The sequence below is a fragment of the Mesoplodon mirus genome, assembly GCF_964341445.2.
Source record: "Mesoplodon mirus genome assembly, chromosome: 11".
In the NCBI taxonomy this organism is placed as follows: Eukaryota; Metazoa; Chordata; class Mammalia; order Artiodactyla; family Ziphiidae; genus Mesoplodon; species Mesoplodon mirus.
The window spans coordinates 27,947,748-27,967,195 of NC_138987.1; the positions used below are offsets into that span (position 1 = coordinate 27,947,748).

Below are 19,448 nucleotides of genomic sequence, written 5' to 3' on the forward strand. Positions count from 1 at the left end.
TCCTATCTAGAATGTTTAATGGTGAAGAATATTGATATGTATGTATTAATTCTTGAAGTCTATATGGAAAACTCAGTCATATAGAATAATTCGTATGCTTGAAGGTTTCATATAACTGAGATTTTTCTCTTAGGAGTCGTAAAATCTTTAGTGTACATGTCTGATCTTGTTAAGAAAATTTGAATGTTAAATTCAGTATCTTGGGTGTTGTCACCTACGTTACATATGTATTTACTTGAATACTAACTACCACTTGTAAAAATGTAGATTTTTTTTTCCCCTTTTCCTTTCAGAACTGGTCTTTTGAGAATGAATATTAAATGAAAAGAAATTGTTTTCTTAAACTATTATAAAATTTAAAGAATAATCCTGTACAAATTAAGAATATTATTTAAACTGTTTTGTATTTTGGAAAATTTATTTTCAAAACATTTAAGTTGTAAATTATTTTGCTTGTTTTTTACATGTATTTCTATTTAATTGAACATTACTTGCTACAATAAATTATTTTATTTCTTGTAGATCAGTGATACAATGAACAGTGCAAAATCTGAACATCCAGCTATGAAAGGAACTTCACTGAAAAACAAACCAGAACTCAAAGCATCAACTGATTCTAATGCCACTTTACATTCATCTTTGGCAACTAACGCTTCTAATCATAACAGTTGTGTGGTGGATATGCTAAGGAAAAATGAAGGTATAAAGATGGCATTCTAAATCTTAAGCTTTTTATAATAATGGTAGAAAATTTTAGAGTCTTTGAAAAAGTAAATGTTATATGGTTTGGATCCATTTTCAAAATATAATATATACCTACCATATTGACCCTAATTAGAATGATGTCAAGATACCGAGCAAGAACTTACCTGAATAGTGAAGATTAGTTGTTAACTACAGAATTTAAATGAGGTGAGCTCTTGTGTTCCATTTGAGATGGGCCAGTGTGTTCAGTATCACTGTTCCATTACCCTGTTGTCCTAGCACTTATAACTATCTGAAGTAATTTATTTTGGGCCAGGATTTTGTCTATCTTGTTCACATAAAGTTCTCCAGCACCCAGATTCATGCCTGGTAAATAGTAATCACTTAATAAATAAATATTTGTTTACCAAGTAACTGGATTATCCTCAGAAAGGTAGTTCATTTATGAAACTGTTGATTAGCCTGTTGAATTCATGGTACAGCTTGTAATTTGGTGATCCTTATATTTTAAAGTATTTAATTTGAATATTCTGATACCATTCAAGATATATTAAGTGTTGCCTCTGATTTCATTGTCTAAAATTACTTTATAAATCTCATTCTGATATATCCCTGACATAGGAATATGTGGTTTTATTTTTAATTTGAAAAAATTAGGACCGTAAAATATTCACGGAAAATAATTTCCTATAGTTTTTCTAATTTTATTATTTGTGGAAGAGGAGAGCACTTTTGTTTTGTTGATTTTCTGATATAAGGGAATCATTTGGGCAAAATTATAAAAGCTTGGTTTTGGACGTCAGTTTAAATTTCTTTTTTATAGTGATTTTCTATGTCTATCATATAAAGAAGTTTATACTCTTGAAAACAAATATGAGCTTTGAGATTTGAGAATCTTAATATACTCTGAATCCTACTTGTAAGGCAGTTTGGATAAAATTAATATTAGTCAAATGGAGGAACAAGAGTGGTTGTACAATGACAGTATCTGGCACATAGTAGATATTCAAATGTGTGAATGAATGGTTACCCAATTTCAGGTTAACAAGAGGAGATTGTGCTTTTTCTCTGTAGGTTGGAGTAGCTGATATGTTTCTTTTTTTTTTTTTTTGTATGTTTCAAAAGTGAAAGTGACATGATTAGTTGTGTTTTTTTAATTAATTTTTAAAATTTATTTATTTTTGACTGCGTTGGGTCTTCGTTGCTGCACGTGGGCATTCTCTAGTTGCGGCGAGCAGGGGCTACGCTTCATTGCAGTGCACGGGCTTCTCATTGTGGTGGCTTCTCTTGTTGCAGGCATGGGCTCTAGGTGCACAGGCTCCAGTAGTTGTGACATGCAGGCTCAGTAGTTGTGGCTTGCGGGCTCTAGAGCACAGGCTCAGTATCAGTAGTTGTGGCGCATAGGCTTAGTTGCTCCACGGCATGTGGAATCTTCCCAGACCAGGGCTCGAACCCGTGTCCCCTGCATTGGCAGGCAGTTTCTAAACCACTGCACCACCAGGGAAGCCCCGCGATTAGTTTTTGTTTTTTATTTTGGAAAGGACATTCTAGCCTCACCATCAGGAAGAGTTATAATAGGAAATGGTTGGGAGACTCGTTAGGAGGTTCTTTTAGGACTCCAAGAGATGCATAGAGACCAAAGCAGTGGGTGGGCTGGAGAGGAGAGAATATATCAGTTCAGAGACCTTTAGAAAGCAGCACCTATTAGACTTGGAAACTGGTTAGATATGAGAAATAAAAATGAGTTGAACATGACTCCCAGTTTTCTGGGTTGGACATTCAGTTGTTGATGATACTCTTCATCAAGATAGGAAATACAGGAGCAAGAACAGATTTGGGGATAAGATAGGTTCAACCTTGAACTTAACTGTTTTTGAGGCACTTGAGGAACATATTGGTAAAGATTTCTAATAGGCAGTTGGATACTTAGGTCTGGAGTCTATGAGGCAGTTCTTTGCTGGAAGTATAAATTTAGAAATTAAGAGTATCTAAAATGTGAGCTCCACAAGAGCAGGGACGTTGTCTGACTTGTTTACTGCTGGATTCTCAGGACCTGGCACTGCACCTGGGACATGTATTTGAGAGATGTATAATTCGTGAATGGTAGCTAAAACAACAGGAAAATATGCAAGGGGAGAAAAGAAAAGGCTTAGAAACACCTGCATTTAAAGAGTCATTTGAAGAAGAAAAGCCAGCTAAAGAGATTGAAAAGGCATTCCAAGAAGGTTAGGAAAAAAGATTGGTATCATATTTTTTACCTGTATAGTGGGCATCACTGTTTATGACTATGCATTTATGATGTATGCATGAGTGAATACAAGTCATAGACAGAAACAGTTTCAAAAAAGAGTATGTGGTCAGGATTGTTTACATTGCAGAGAAGTCAAGTAAATGAAAATAGATAATTATCCCTTAGAAATAAGTATCCCTTGACATTTGTCAGAGCCATTTCATTAGAGTTGTGTGCTGGATCAAATTTGGGGAGGTCAAGGAAGTAGAGACTGCTCTAAAGGAAATTAGCGAGGGGAGAAGGTAACTGGAGAATACTTGTTTATAATGTTTATAGACTGAGGGCCAAAACTACTGAAGAAGAATTTGAAAACCCCAAAAAGAAAGGATTGATTGATAAAAGAGGGTCCCAAAATATGCAGAAGGAATGGGACCAAGAGCACAAGAGAATAGATTAAACTTCCTTAGGAGAGAAGTCATCATCTGAAATGGAAGAAAGGACAGAGGGGCTGGGCACAATCATAAATACATTTCTAGTTTAGGACAAGAGAAGGCAGAAAATTGGTGGCATTCATGCCTGATCACCTCTTTTTCTTTTCCTAAAATAGGAGGAAAGGCCATTTGATCTATGACTGAGTAGAGTTCAAGAACAGTGATTCAGTGTTTAGAATGGAAGAAGGAGCTGAGAAGTTGGAAATCTGTTTTGGATATAATGCATTTTATTTTTCTAGATATTTTATGCCTAATGGTTAAGTCATGTGACTGACTTTCGTGGTACTCACGTTTATGATTTTAAAATTGAAAATGCCAAGAATTGGGTGGCAAGAACTACAAGATACAGCAGTTATTTGCAGGTGTTATGTTAATAATTAATCCTTTCCCTTTAATTTTAGGTCCTCACACTTCAGCAAATATAGGTGTTCTAAGTAGTTGCCTGGACTTAAGAACAGTAATCCCTGAAACTTCTGTATCCAGTACTGTTTCCAACGCACAAACTATGGTAACCCAGCAGACCATTAAAACTGAATCATCCAGTACAAATGGGGCAGTTGTTAAAGATGAAACTTCACTAACAACATTCAGTACCAAATCTGAAGGTTTGAAATGTGTTTCACATACTGTATTTTGAACCATTTTTGTATATAAATTCATCAAACGTATTTGTTTTAGATGGGAATTGCATTTCATCTTGGATTGAATCAAATATAAAAGGATAAGGCATTTCAGTTAAAATCATTATATTCTCTGCTACCTTACATAAAATAGTTAAATTAGCACACACTGTAATACAATCAGAATATATCTTTCCTACCATGAACTTATTCTGCAAATTTTTTGTTTCCTTAGAAAAGATTAGTTCTAGGCTATGGAGTAACAATTCTCCCAGCTTAATTGATTTCTGATTTTGTAAATTCTCATTTTATTCTTTTGCAATAGGAATTGTGTTTCATGTTTGGTGAACATTCTCTGAAGTTCCAACTAGTCATCAAATCCTTGAAAAATGAACTTTGTGAATTAGTTCAAGTTAGAGGGTCCATATTTCCAATTATTGTGATTTTTTGTATATTTATAAATTATATTTTAATATATCTGTTTGATAAGTGATTATGTAAGTCTTATCTGATGAATTGTTTAATTTTTAGTTGATGAAACATGTGCATTACCTGCAACTAAGATCAGCCGTGTAGAGGCACATGCTGCAGTGATGCCATTTTCTGTAAGTATATTACCTGGAGATGATATATGTTTACAGACGGTTAAATATGCTTTAAATGCTGAGCACCTTCAACATAAATTCAGGAAAAGACTCGGGTATCCTCTAGTAACTGTTTGACATAGATTGAAAAATGAAGGGTTAAAGAGAAAACTGTTCACAGTATAATGTTAAGTGGAAAACTGTGGACAAAAAATAATATATATACTGCATTCCCAATTTTATTAAAAACACACACAGTGCGTACATTCACACTCTCACGTGAGTCCTCACACGTCTGCGCTACGATGCTAGATGACTTTCCTCAGGTTGTGGGGCCAGAGATAATTTTCACTTTCTTCTTTATGCTTTCAGGATTTTTCTGTAATAAAATGTTACTTTCATAATCAGAAATGTGTGTGTATACATACGTATGTGTATATATTGAAATTACATTAATGGTTTAAAGAGTAAAAGGACGTGTCATAAAATATAAAACTTGAATGGCTTTATTGCTAGCTACTTAATAGGAGAACAACAGAATATTGCAGTACTGAGTCAGGCATACCTATAGGGTATCCCAACAATCTCTGACGTTGGGTTTTTTGGTGGAAGGCCAGAATTAGTCTGCCTGGTACCAAATTTAAATGCTAGGAATGTGCCTCACAAATAGTATACTAAGATTGTTTCACTTAGATGAATACATGTGTTTGTGTATACCTTTAAATTTATTTTTAAATTCTCAGTCATTTTAACTTTATTGCTATGAGCAAGAGTTTTTATTCGACCTAAAATTTACCTTTTAGAATCTTCAAGATTAGTCTATAGTTGTAGTTTTCTTTCAGTCATGATTTCATGGCTTTTGATTCTGTATTTACCTTCATCAGCTTTCACCTTTCCAGAATGTTAAGTCCCAGTGTTCTTAGACTCTTCTCAGAGAAGAATTATTAAAATGAATTTTTATCTCTTAAATCTGTTTTGCAATGCATCAGCCAGAGTGGTATCTGTTATTTCAGTTGGAGCCAGTTGTTTTATAAAAGTTGTTGAAGAGAGTTTTTACAACTTTAAAATGAAAACAAGTTTAAAGCTATTCCTTTTCTAAAAACCTTAAAGACTCTTCTAGCTAGCTCACTTTGTCATGTGTGATAGCCTAAGTAACAAGTAATGTGAATTATAAGCATGTACCTCTGCTGTTATATATTCAAGACAGAAATAAATAACTGAAGTGCACATTTGTTTTGAGCTTCTGGAAACAGTGTCTCATTTATAAAGAAGATGGCTTAAAAAGGTTAGTTCCAGGGTTAAGTATACTTCACTTATCACTAAAAGTAGCTTAAGGTAGAGGAAGTTTATTAGTCTTAAAGCAAGGTAAAAATGTAAAACTGTTTAATCTGTTCCTCTTTAGTATATAATAAATTATATTCAAATTGCATTTTAGTTTTGAACATTTTTTCTCCTTTTAGGTTTGGAGAATCACAGGTATTTCAAGTGCAAAGATCACTGAATTTCTGCTAGTTGTTTTTGAATCTAGAAATAAGCCAGCTTGGAATGAATTTTTCCTCATTTGCTCCTTTTGGAGCAAGTTGTAGTGTCACATTAAAGGGATTATTACATTTTCTGAGAGAGTCTCTGAAATGACAATGTTCTATAAAACAGCTGGCATTTTAACGTATCACTGATTGGAAAGCATGCTAACTCCAGCTAGGTTGATAGCACAGAGCTACTGACTTGGAGAATGCCTGTCACTCCCTATGTTTGAATTGGCAACCCTGTTTCACTGTCAGTTGACCTAATCTGTTAAGAGTTTATTTACTTATGAGCTATTAATTGTGGTGTTTACCCATATACCTACTTGTAGATCACTGCATGGATTATGAAATCTTGAAATTTCTTGTATGTTCAGTAAGAGTCTTCATAAATTTTTCCTTCTCTGAAATTAGAAAGAGACTCCTTCAAATCCAGTGGCCACAATGAAAGCAGGAGAACGACAGTGGTGTGATGTAGGAATTTTTAAAAATAATACAGCTTTGGTGAGCCAGTTTTATTTGCTGCCAAAAGGGAAGCAAAGCATCTCAAAGGTAGCTATTGACATACTTTCTACACTGTTAGTTATAAGCCTCAAGAATGAGATTTTAAAAAATAATCCTGATTCAGGACATTCGAATGAGTGAAATTGGGATCTGTTTACAATCTATAATTGTGAGTTCTATATAGTTATCTTGTATTCTTTTTTAAGACTCTTTTTATAGAATATATCACAAGCAGGTTATTTTAAAAAATCTCATACAATCACTGGGCTGGATTTTGAGTCATAAATGATATGGTCTGGCCAGTACAGATAAAGATTTTTTGAAATATCTCTAATTTTGTTACCTGGTGTGTTTAAAGAATGTTTAAAGAACATTTTTTTACTTAGAACTTTTGTTATTCCTAATTTCACAGTTTAAAAAATTTAAAAACCCCTACGCTATTGAATACAATCTAATTTTCCCTTAATTCTGAAGTCCCTTAAAGAGGACCTCATATATATAGATGAGACATTAACCCTCAAAGAATTACGAAATAGATAACAGCTCCAAAGCATATTGAACTAATTTTTTTCTGGAATGGGGAATTTCAGAGAGGGAATTGCCAAAGAAATACATATTCAGTTTGAATCTCCCAAAGATCTTACTAATGGGGAATATATCATTTATCATTATATTTTAGTTTCTCTAATATTACTTCTGGTGTCTCACTTTTACATATTGAATTCTTCCAATTCTTGACAAAAATAGATATCCTAGTTAATAATTTGTTGGTATTATGCCTAACAAAATTTCTGGCTGTAGTTTGATTTCATATACATGGAAATATCCTTATCTTAAGGGCCTAGTAGCTATCTGTTTTTCCCAAAAGAAAGAAAAGAACATAAAATTTAGAGCCAGTAAACTTGAATTTGAGTCATTAGTTCCAGCACTTGACAGTGTGACATTGGACAAGTTGCTTGTTTAACCTTGCTGAGACTCAGTTTCCTCATCTGTGAAATGGAGATGACCTAACTCCCTTAAAAAAATGGGATGGTACGTTGGCACTACCTGTCTCACAGTGGTGTAGTGAGAGTTAGGGAGAATATGTAAAAATTGTTTGAAAGTTGTAGATGTTATGATCTTCTTACACAGAGTATGCAGTCCAATTATTTAATTTAACATTTTTTCAGCATCTGCTGAATATTAATTATTAAAACGCTCTGTACTACGTGCTAGTCATTCATTTTCTATCAAGTTTGCTTGCCTATGTCCAAAGGGTATTGTTCCTGGCTAGACTGTTTGACAGTAAATTTTCTGAGGTTTCTATTCCACGTTAAGTTTACATGGAGATAGTTGTTACCTTGTTTATAGTGGTCAGTTTTTTTCTATCTCCATACTCTTCATGTGCAGAATACCCTTATATTTCTTTTTATAGCCAGTGATTCTCAACTGGAAAGGCACTTTTCCTCTGGATGAGAATCACCAGTTTATGGGCTTAGTTACTTTTGTTTTGGGCGGGGGGGGGGTTCATTCCATGTATGAAAGAGGAAAATAAATAATGTGAACTACAACCCTAAAACATAATTCATTCTTTAAAAGTTTTGTTATTTAATGAAAAAATAATTAATTGCATCTTTTCTTTGACTTTTGCATATATTACATTTTAGATAGGAAATGCAGATGTACCTGACTACAGTGTACTTAAGAAACAAGATCTTGTTCCAGGCACAGGATACAGATTCAGGGTTGCTGCCATCAATGGTTGTGGAATAGGCCCTTTCAGCAAAATCAGTGAATTTAAAACTTGTATTCCCGGTTTTCCTGGAGCTCCTTCTGCAGTCAGAATTTCAAAGGTGAGACATCAGGTCAAGACTTAATGATTTAAATTACTGAAACTTTGTACATGAAGTAAAACTATCAGTTTAGAGATTCTTGTTAGTGTCTGATGAAATGAGAGGTATCTAAAAGGGGTAGATTAAAATTTTTTTTAATGTTTTTCTCTAATCATTCATGATATTTTTAAGGACCAAAATTTCAAGCAGAATTGCAGCATCCAAATTTTAGAAAGTCAGGGAAATCTGTGTATGCTTCTTAATATTAGCTTTGTTCTTGTTATTATGGAACCAAAAAGTTTTGTGCTGGAGAATTTTAATAGAACACATTTAATTGGATTATATTTTATCCTAAGGTCCTATCCCTATTTAGAGAAGATGAGGTCTGCTTTCAGATAAGAAAAATCCCTTTCTTGGGGTAGTACAGGTGGACTTTTAAGCCTAGTTACGTTTTTTAAAAGGTCATGAATTAAACACTGTAGATCCAATTAAGGTTAGTTTTTAAAAATCAACAATAAAAGTTCTAACATCTAATGCAGTTACTTTAGTGAAAAGCATCTTGTGTTCTAAAGATAGACTCAACATAATAAATGATACTAGAGAAAACTTCAGAACTTTTACCTGTTTTTGTTTTTGTTTTTCCCCCGCTCTTCAAGAATGTTGAGGGTATCCATCTTTCCTGGGAACCTCCAACTTCACCTTCTGGAAATATTTTGGAATATTCAGCCTACTTGGCTATCCGCACAGCACAAATACAAGATAATCCAAGTCAGCTTGTGTTTATGAGGATTTATTGTGGTCTAAAGACATCATGTATAGTAACTACTGGGCAACTTGCAAATGCACATATTGATTATACATCCAGGCCTGCCATTGTGTTCAGGATATCGGCAAAGAATGAAAAGGGATATGGACCAGCTACACAAGTTCGATGGCTTCAAGGTAACAATAAAAAAGCACCTTTAAATTGATTTTTTTTTAACTGAAGCTATTGTGATGATTATTTATTAGTAACTGGTGTTGGAGATTTGTCATTTAAAAGAGTATTCTCTGACTGTATTTCTAGCAGTTATGAATTTGAGTTTGTAAGTTGTTCTTAAAATGTATTTGCTCAATTCTGGATCCAAATAAAAGTAGAAAAGAAGCAAAGCCTCTCTGAAAACTAGTATATGAATTCTTCCTTAAAGTTATAGCTCTTTTATAAAGGAAAATAGTAAAATTAAGATAAAAGCTAGAAGGCTTTATTACTCCAATATCTTTTATAAAGGCCATGTAACTCAGTCATCCTAGAGTTATTGAGATGATTCTAGTAACTGGCTGTTGTACACTGTGCTGTCTTATATAGTAAATGTTCTCTACATTGTAAAGGCCCTGTCTTTGAGTACTCCCTCTAACTTTATTCTATATGAGCAGTGGTCCTCTAACAACTATCTTCTACTGGATAATATTTGTAATACTGATTTTAGTAGCCATTTGATTCATTTCTTTATCTACAGTTAGAACAGAGCTTAAAAAATTAAAAAAAGAAAGAGGCAAGTTCAGAAATCTGCTTTTGAATTTTCATCATTTTCCAAGAATCGTGGCAACATACAAAAAGAATAATGGGTTTTCTTGATTCATACCAGGTTGATATATTGGAATATATTTTTGGCCAAAGCAGTTAACTTATCTGGCCCTCAAGTTCCTGATTAATAGATGAGGGAGTTAAAAGAGTTTACCTTTAAGGTCCCTTTCAGCAGTAAAATTCTGTATGTTCATCAGAAGTAAAGTATATCCCTAAACATTTTAACATCTGTCTCAATGGATCTAATTTTGCTTTTGCTGAAATTAAAATGTTCATAGTTTAAAATTCAAAGTTAAAGTATGTCCTTCTTATTGAAGAAAGAAAGAAGCACCTTAACTGGACATGAGTTTTGAAATAGTGTTTTAAACATTTGTAAGATTTTTGTAAATGCTCTAAATGTTTTATTTTTGCATTGTTTTTACCTTGAAATTGTATAAACTTTTTTACAACTGAAATATAAGCATTAGACAGCTTACTCAGGTTCCATTACAACCTTAAAGATGCATATAGGCATTATGGATACTCTGCTACAGGTAACTTGTTTTAAACCTTTTAGACATTTCATGGTTCCACTGCCTATTCGAATCTGGAATGAATATACAGAGCAATAATTGCAGAAAGGATATTTCAGACTAAGAGCTGCAGTAACTGCAGGGGCACAGGTCTGTCGTTTTGTACCATGTAACCTTATGCCAGTTTAGGTTGACTGAGTAGCTGTGTCCTCAAACTTCATGTATAATACTCCAAGCAAAGATGGATTTAATTGTGCAGAATTGATATATATGTATGTTCCAGTTACTAATTTAAAAGTGTATAGAATATTTTAATATATAATTTTTGTAAAGAACTGGGATTTTTATACTACAGTATTTGTAATTAATGTGTCTCACTAATTTTCTCTTGAAGAAAATATGCAAACTGTTAGACACGTAATGAGTGATTTCCAAACTCTAAAGGTAAAATAAATGCACTACTGTGGTGTTGTTAGAATACCTTTTTTGTGGCTATATGAATCCTTAATCTTTAAATGTGTACTTTACAAACAGTGTTTACAAGGAGCTTCTCTGGTTTGTTATCCCAGCTCCTCCCTTGGTGAGAGCTTCATTCTGCATTTGTTTAACTCATATGCTTTGCTTTTGGCATATGCTTGCTTTTTGCACTAGTAGAATTTTAACTTACCTCATTATTATGTTTGTAATCATTTGTGTAGCTTCCATAATATGTCTGATATAGGCTAAAGAAGTACTTAACCAAAGTTAAAATAAATGGTAAGCAATTTTGCACATATTAAATGCTAGGGTTTGTTGTGTATATGTGTGCGTTTAGTTATAAAAAGAATAAGAATGGAAAGTTATAGTAAGTATGTGTTTCAAGCCCAATCATTTTAATGATCTATTTGCTTTATTAGGAAAAGGTCTGGCTTTTAACCCTTTATTCTCTGCATTAATTAACAATTTGCATCTTGAAGCACTTCTCTTAATGACAAGGAATAAGTTGACTTTAAGCGACGAATAGAATATTTGTTTGAGTGTGTACATTTATACCTACTTAGTATTTTGTTTAGTTTACTTTGTTTAAATATCTCTTCTTTTCTAGACTAGGAGGTGAATATGAACCTGTGGTTCTAAAATATGTCTTATTTTCTAGAGAGAAAGGCAGTCTTTCTATACCAAGGGACTTGTTAAAATAACAAATGTTTTTACTTTGAGAATCAGCCCAGTTTCTTACCATTTTTTCACATTTGTACATTAAGTAGTAATCACATTTATCTCTTTGATAAATGATTGGTGACTGAAAGAAGCCATTAGGAAATCTCTGTGGCTTTGACATTAATAGTTAATAAGAGATCATTGAGCTATGTGTTTATGAATAGAATGGATTGGGATAAATAACAAGAGAAGTGCATTTTGCTTCTTATGATTTGCACATTTTCTAAGTGAAGATCCCTTTGTGTAGCAGTGGGTTATAACATGCAGGTATCTTTCATAAGAGGATTTACCCTGAGTTGAATTACTTTCTTTACTTCTCCCAGCTGGCTAAGCAATTCAGATGTACAAGTCTTTGTGCCATAGTCCTCTTCCTGGACTCTGCAGATTTGGTTCACATAGGTAGTAAAAAGATTTTGCTGTTGCATGCTCTTAGAATTATGTTTTCTAAAATATTGTATTGGCTTCATTTTAGCTTAGTAAACTGTTTGGCAACTTAACTAGAAATAGGGTATTATAAACTCACTTTTATCTGCATTAAAAAAAAAAACAGAAATAATCCAATTGCATGTATGAGGGCCCCCTGCCCTATAACCCAACTGCATAAATATAATCATCTGTAAGAAGGTGAAACTGTTGACCCATTATTTCAAAGACTTGTAGACTAGCAAAGATTTGTTCCAGTTAGATACATGGTCTGCTATAACTGGAGATCTTTTTATTTTTAAAAATCGCAGCGCTTGTAGCATAAAAGTAACTTGTGACATTGGATGTGAAGAGATTATTAGTATTTAAAATTACTGTAGTCGTCTGATCATAAATGAAGTCGGTTACAAAATAGACTTGGTCCTTGACCATTTAAGGTATAAACTGACAGTTACGTTTTCCAAGACTAATTTTAGGCAGTTTTATGTATTGTGTACCAATGACATGTAAAATAAAGCACCTTTTCTACTATAAGCAATTACAGGTGTTATTTATTTTGAACCACATGGAAGAAAAATTAGTGATGGCAGAGTGAATCTGTAGAAATGCTGATGTTGTGTCATTCACTTAAAATGATACAGGCAGGCTCATAAAGAATGAACTGTGGCTAACAACTTGTTTATTTAGTGGATTGTGTTTGAGAGTCATTTTCTGATAGAAATGTAAAGCCTATCTAACCTTTATTGTAACTAAACTAGTATGCTTGAAAGTAAAAGGCAGATGGCGCCAAGAAACAGACTAAACTTGTTGTCACCTTTTTTTGGTCCTTTTTACTCTTAATTTTTTTTTTCTTTATGCTTTTCATTTTAATTCATAGCAGCCGGTCTTCTGTCCTGCTACTCCATCAAAATGGCTCTGGCAGAGGTCAGGGGTAACATCTCATTTCCCAAATCCATTGAATTCTTTCATTGTCCTTAATCTTGTCATCTGAAACTTTAACCACTCCCTTGACACTTTCACGTTTTTTTAGTTTCTTTCGGACTGTCCTCTCTGTCTTTTTATGCACCTCCTTCTGTCTGCAGTCCCCTTTTCCACTCCCACCTGTCTCCATTCATATTTTCAAGATTTAGGTAAAGGTCTCCAACCTGCTGAAGCCTTTCCTGACATACTTCATTTCTAGGTAGATTTGACCCCTTTTTCTTATGCCTCCACTGTCCTTTGTTCAATCTTCTGTCATAGCAGCCTAAAAGCTCTTGCGCCCTTACTCGTTAGCGTTGTTATTCCTCTCCCTCTGCCAGATGGTCAGAGACTGGGTCTTTATCTCTCTTGTATATCAGCCATTTAGCTGCTACTTGAATATTTTAACAAATGATTAAAGAAAATTGCACCTTTACATCTCTCTCCATACTCTCACTCCCCTTCTCAAATTGGGTCAAAGTGAGAGGGAGGCTTTGAAAGGGAAAGAGATTTTAGCAGATTTAATAAGCCTCTGGAGGAAATACAAGCTCCACCTTTGTCTTACCCTACCCTGCTGTTACTTAGGTTCCCAAGAGAAGTTCTGGGATAAGTAAGAGATATGTCACATATTTATTAGGCTAAAAGGGATTAAATATGGGTATGTATAGATCTCAAGAGGAATTCTTTGATCTAAAAAGATCTGAGAATTTAGTGAGACTGGTGGGCATTGCTGAATAATGATTTTTAACATTGGATGATCAGGAAAATGAGCTAAAAATATTTCCAAAGTCAGTCTCTCTGATTTCCATATAGGAAAGCCATGGACAATTGTCTAACTTTAGAAGAAGCTACCTACATATTTAATATGTAAGCACAGGGAGCTGCTGGAGGACACAGAGCACGGCATTAGAACCTCACTGGAGTCTGTCAGGTCACTGTTGTCACCTCTAAGCTTACAGGACAAAGGATTCTTACACTACTGGAAAACAAGATGACATTGGCACACCTTCTTTCCAAGTTTCCCAGTTATAGTTGGGAGTCCTTATACTTATATATTTCTGTAACTCAGAAAAAGACTTTTTAAAAATCATACCTGGAAAAACATGAACTACAGCATTCTGGGGAGAAACAGTTAATTCTATAAACCGAATGATGAAGGGAAAAGCTATACCGGCCTCCTTATTCAAAATAGATCTCTATATCTTCTATTTCTATAACTATATAAGGTAGCATCTAACGTTTGTTTTTGAGCATAGAGTAACTCGGTCCGCTAGTAAGTTGTGGTCCAAGAAATGTCCACCTCTGACCAAGAGGATTATCCATTCCTCCTCTGAAAAGATAGACTGGAAGTTCCCTACGAGCTTGAGAAAAGCTCCCTCCCTATTTCTCTGTTTCTTATTGGAGAAGGAGGACAAAGCTACAGGTATAATAATTATATCCGATTTAACAAAGTTGTGGGTGTGCCACTTAAGGCGGCGTAGCATGTAAGAGGGGGGCCGGGCTCTGGAGGTCCAGCCAACTGCTTGATCCAAAATCATCCTGCTGCCAGTTGCAGTTTAGCACTTCCTGGTGGCATTGTCCATTCCAGCTTACATATGGGTAAGATTTTGGGTCTTTTGTAACAAGCAGCCTAGGATTTTTTAAATAGCACAACGATGTCTGGAATTTTCTGAGTGTTTGGAACCTAGTTGAAGAGATTGGACCTGAAGGATACACTGTCTGCTCTCCATTTCCTGAAAATGTATTGCCAGCCATTTGCTGCCGGGCCTAGTCTGCCTCTTGCACCACCTCCCTAACCCAAGATAATAACTTTAGCCTGCCTTGTTGGGTACGAGGGATGGAGCCAATGTTTCAAGATCTTTTTTTTCAAATTTCTAAATTGTATACCAAAATGTATAGCTAATCCCCTGAATCAGGTGAAAATGTACCTTAACTGTGCCTTGTTTAATTTGTAAAATGGCACTGCTGGTGATGACCCTGGCAAAGATATGATTGCAAAATTGTTATGGCACTTGTGACCAACCTGGGCACATGTTATTGACCAATGTGGAGAAACAGTCAATAGCCACCATGCACTTTCTGTATTTTTGGATTGCTTTACACGTAAATGCACTATTAGGAGAATGTGCCAAAGGGAATTTGTACTTTTGAAAGTCAACAGAATTCAGTAAAGAGGCAGTGTCTCAGTTTATTTTGTGACTTGTATCACCTATCATTTCATTCTCCGCTTTATACAAATAATTATATACACCCAATGAACAACGTGACCAACTAACCAGAATCATGCCAGTGGCTGAACCAACTTGGCAGAGCAGTGCTATAATACTGCCATCTCGTTAGATCCTAACTCTCTGGGAACCTAGTTAACTTCTGTGAAGAATAGCCCGTATTCATTCCTTTTTCCATATTATTATGTACTTCTTCCCCACCAGTTACAATAATTGCCTGATATGCGGTGCAGAACAGTGGCTGAAATCGGATGTTCCCTCTCTTTGTTGATGAAGTTATATCACGTAACCTTATATCCTTTTTCTTTTACAATGTTTGTTGAGAATAAAATGATCCCACATGTACTCAATCTTCAGCTTAAGAACTAAAATACCCTCAGATGTGTAGAATTACCCCACTCTGTCTTCCCTCCCCACATACCACATGAGGTAAACATTATTCTGGATTTTTTGGTAAAATTCCCATGTTTTTATTTATGGCCCTGCCATCTATATTATGTATCCCTAATAATATAGTATTTAGATTTACCTGTTTTTGAACTTTTATGTAAATGGTATCATGCTGTATGTATTCTTCTGTGACTTTCTTCTGACACTGTTTTTGAGATTCTTATCCATGTTTATGCATGTAAGTGTATTTCATCTGTTTTTCACTACTGTATAGTATTCCATTGTATGACTATACAACAATTTATCTATTCCTCTGTTCATGGAGATGTGGATTGTTTTCAGTTTTTGGCTATTCTGAGTGATGCTGCTAGTGAGCATTCTGCCAGTTACAATGTAAGCTCCGTGTGGGCAGGGATTTTGTCTTTTTTGTCTGCTTTTGTCTAACACATTCACAATGTCTGGAACAATGCTGGCATATGGTAGATGCTTAATAAATATTTGAGGAATGAGTGAATTCTTGTACATGTCTCCTGGTGCACATGTGCAAGCGTTCTCTAGGGCAGTTGTTTTCAAAGTATGGTCGAGGGACTCTTGAGGTCCCTGAGACCCCTTCAGGGGAGTCCGTGAGGGCAAAAGCATTTTCATAAGAATACTAAGACATTATTTGTCCTCTTCACTCTCATTTTTCACTTCTAAATGTTTTCCAGATATATGATGACATTATCACTCTGACAGCTTATCAAGTGTGTACCTATATATTTTTGTTTTGAAAACGCCTGTTTTAATTTCTAATATGGTAAATTTTGATAACTATAACCCGCATGAACAACAGCTCTTTGAGGTCCTCAATAATTTTTAAGGATGTAAGGAGGTTCTGGACCAAAAATTTGAGAACTGATGCTCTAAGAAGCAGGTTTTACTTAGTCATACTGAACTGTTTTCTACAGCATTTGTACCAGTTAAGCTTCCACTGGCAGTGGTTGAGTGTCATTGCAAACACTTAACATCTTAGCAAACACTTAATCTTGACTATCTTTTATATTTGCCAATTGGATGGCAGTTGTATAGTATCTTACTGTGGGTTTAATTTGCATTTCCCTGATTACTAATGAAATGGAGTGTTTTTTCGTACATGAATGTGTTTCCTCTTCTGTGAAATACCTATTCATGTCTTTTTTGCCCATCTTTCTATTTGGGTGTGTGTCTTTTTTTCACTGATTCATATGATTTCTTTATATATTCTGGATGCCAGTCCTTTGTCAGTTAAACATGTTGTATGTATTTTCTCCCAGTTTGTGTATTATCTTTTGTGATTGTATTGAATTTATTAATTAGCTTGGAGAAAATTGATATCTTTTCAATGAGTCTTCCCATCCAAAAACATTGTGTATTTCTCCATTTGGTTTTCTTTTAATATCTGTCAATAAACTTTAACAATTTTTCTCCATAAAGGCCTTCATGTCTTATATTAGTTTTCTTTCTGGGAGTTTTATATATTTTTTAATGCTGTGGTAAATTTCTTAAAATTACACTTTATATTCTAAGTGGATGTTGCTGATTATAGATATATTGTTGCTATGTGTTGATTTTGGATCCAGCAACCATGCTAAATTTTTATTAGTTCTAATAATGTATCTAGATGTCTTTCTGAGTTTTTTGTATAATCGCATCATCTGAAATGGTGGCAGTTTTCTTCCTTTCTGGTCGTTCTACCTTTTAAAAAATTTCTTCTTACATTTCTGTACTTGCTAGGACCTGTAGTACAACGCTGAAAAGAACTGATAGTGAACGTCCTTGTCTCAGCCCCAATTTAAAGGGAGTGCTTTCGACATTTCAGTTGAGTATTTTTTTTTCCCACAATTGACCTTCATCACGTTAAGGAGATTCTCTCCTATTTCTAGTTTGCTAATAGTTTTATATGAATGAATGTTGAATTTTACTGAATGCTTTTTTCTCATCTATTTAAATGGTTAAATTGTTTTTTCTTTTAATGTTAATGTATTATGATAGTTGATGTTTTAATATTGAACCAATCTTTAATTCCTAGGATAAACCCAGTTTGATCATGGTGTGTGTGTTTTAATACATTGCTGGACTCAATTTGTGAATAGTTTCTTTAGGATTTTTGCCTCTACGTTCATGAGTGAAATCAGCTTATAGTTCTCCTATTATGTCCTGTCATTGTCTGGTTTTGGTATCAAGGTTATACTAGTCTTATTAAATGAGTTTTTCAACTGTCCGGAAGAGTTTAAGATTGGAACTAGTCTTTAAAGCCATGTATGTGGTCATTAAGAGAAGATTTTAAACTATTGATTCATTTCTTTGAGGGTTTTAGCATCATTAGGATTTATTATTCTCAAGTCAGTTTAGTTAAATTTAATAGATTCTTCTAGGGATTTCTCCATTTCATCTTAGTTTAACTTTTCGATATTGTTATCCTTATTAGCTTTATATTGTTTTAGTTTCCACACCATATGTAGTTATGACTCTTTTTCATTCCTATTAGTTCATTTGTGCCTTCTCATTTTTTTTCATCATTAATCCTTCCAGAGGTCTGACTTTTTAACCCATTAGTCATTTTCAAAGTATATTTCCAAATGCTAGGGGTGGGTTATAGTTGTCTTAATCTTTATTTCTTATGTCATTTTTCCAGAGAATATGAGCTATAAGATTTTCTGAAATTTGAGACTATATGATTTATCTTGTGGTCAGTTTTTATACATGCCCCATGTTTACTTGATAAGAGTGTATATTCCTCGGTTGTTGAGTATAGTGTCCATTAGATCAAACTTGTTAGTTGTGCTGTGCAGATCTTCTCCTTACTGATTTACCTTATACTTAATTTCTTATTTACTGAAGAATCTCAAGATCTCATTATGATAAGTAGATTTCTCAATTTCTCTTTAAGTTGTGTTTGCTTTCTTTTTCTTTGCTTTCTTTTTCTTTGGGCCTTATTATTAGATGCATACCAATTTAGAATTTTTCTGTCTCCCTGGTGAAAATTGAATTTTTTATAATTATGTAGTGACTCTCTGTGAATGCTGTTGCTTTCATCTTTTTGTGGTCCTTACTTACTATAGCAATGTTTTGGTTAGTGTTTATCTGAATATCTTAGATCTTTCTTTGGCCTCACATTTTGATACACACTTAAAAGATACGGCCACAGAAAACGTACGGATGGTTTGGTACATCTGTTATGATTACAAGTATAATTTGGATTTATTTCTATGATTTCTATTTTTATGATTTCTCATCATATCATCTTTTTAAATTTTTGTCCACTCCTCCCTTTCATTTTTCATTTTCTTATTCTTTTTTCCCTTCCTCTATTTGTTGGGGTTTTTTTCAATTATTAGATTTTTTTCTTACGAGTTCTATTTGGTTTATAAATGTACTTTTCTCCTGTGTAATCTTTTGCTCCTTATTCATATTTTCCATGCTTCTATTCCTTTATACATCAGTAATTTTTCTTGTGTTGATACCAGTATTCTTTGTGGGTGAGTCTACTGTTGTATAAATTGTGTTGTTTTTCATTTACGGTGCCATTTCCCCTTGTTTTGTGATATCTGAAACTTATTTTCCTTGGGAAAAAAGGAGTTACTTGAAGTATGGACTGAAATTGAGATCCTTAAGATAATTTGTTTGTTCTGCCAAACACCCAGGGGCCACTAACCTGAGACCACTTTAAATTATGAGCTTGAAGTTTCTC

At 34.1% G+C, this 19,448-nt stretch overlaps 1 protein-coding gene across 3 annotated transcripts in view; it reads left to right on the plus strand.

Annotated features, from left to right (window-relative positions):
* Positions 1-17,189, plus strand: part of HCFC2 (host cell factor C2) — a 47,892-nt gene extending 30,703 nt beyond the window's left edge. Inside the window, exons 10-16 of one of the 3 annotated variants that reach the window (XM_082636687.1) lie at positions 523-700; positions 3,828-4,031; positions 4,578-4,651; positions 6,568-6,705; positions 8,304-8,489; positions 9,125-9,410; positions 15,554-16,606. In XM_082636687.1, the coding sequence (XP_082492813.1) occupies positions 523-700; positions 3,828-4,031; positions 4,578-4,651; positions 6,568-6,705; positions 8,304-8,489; positions 9,125-9,410; positions 15,554-15,570 (1,083 nt within the window). In that variant the 3' untranslated portion in view covers positions 15,571-16,606. Of the gene's footprint in view, positions 1-522; positions 701-3,827; positions 4,032-4,577; positions 4,652-6,567; positions 6,706-8,303; positions 8,490-9,124 lie in introns of all 3 variants that reach the window. The other 2 variants (XM_082636688.1, XM_082636686.1) reach the window with 2 other exon arrangements.
* Positions 17,190-19,448: the final 2,259 nt, after the last annotated feature.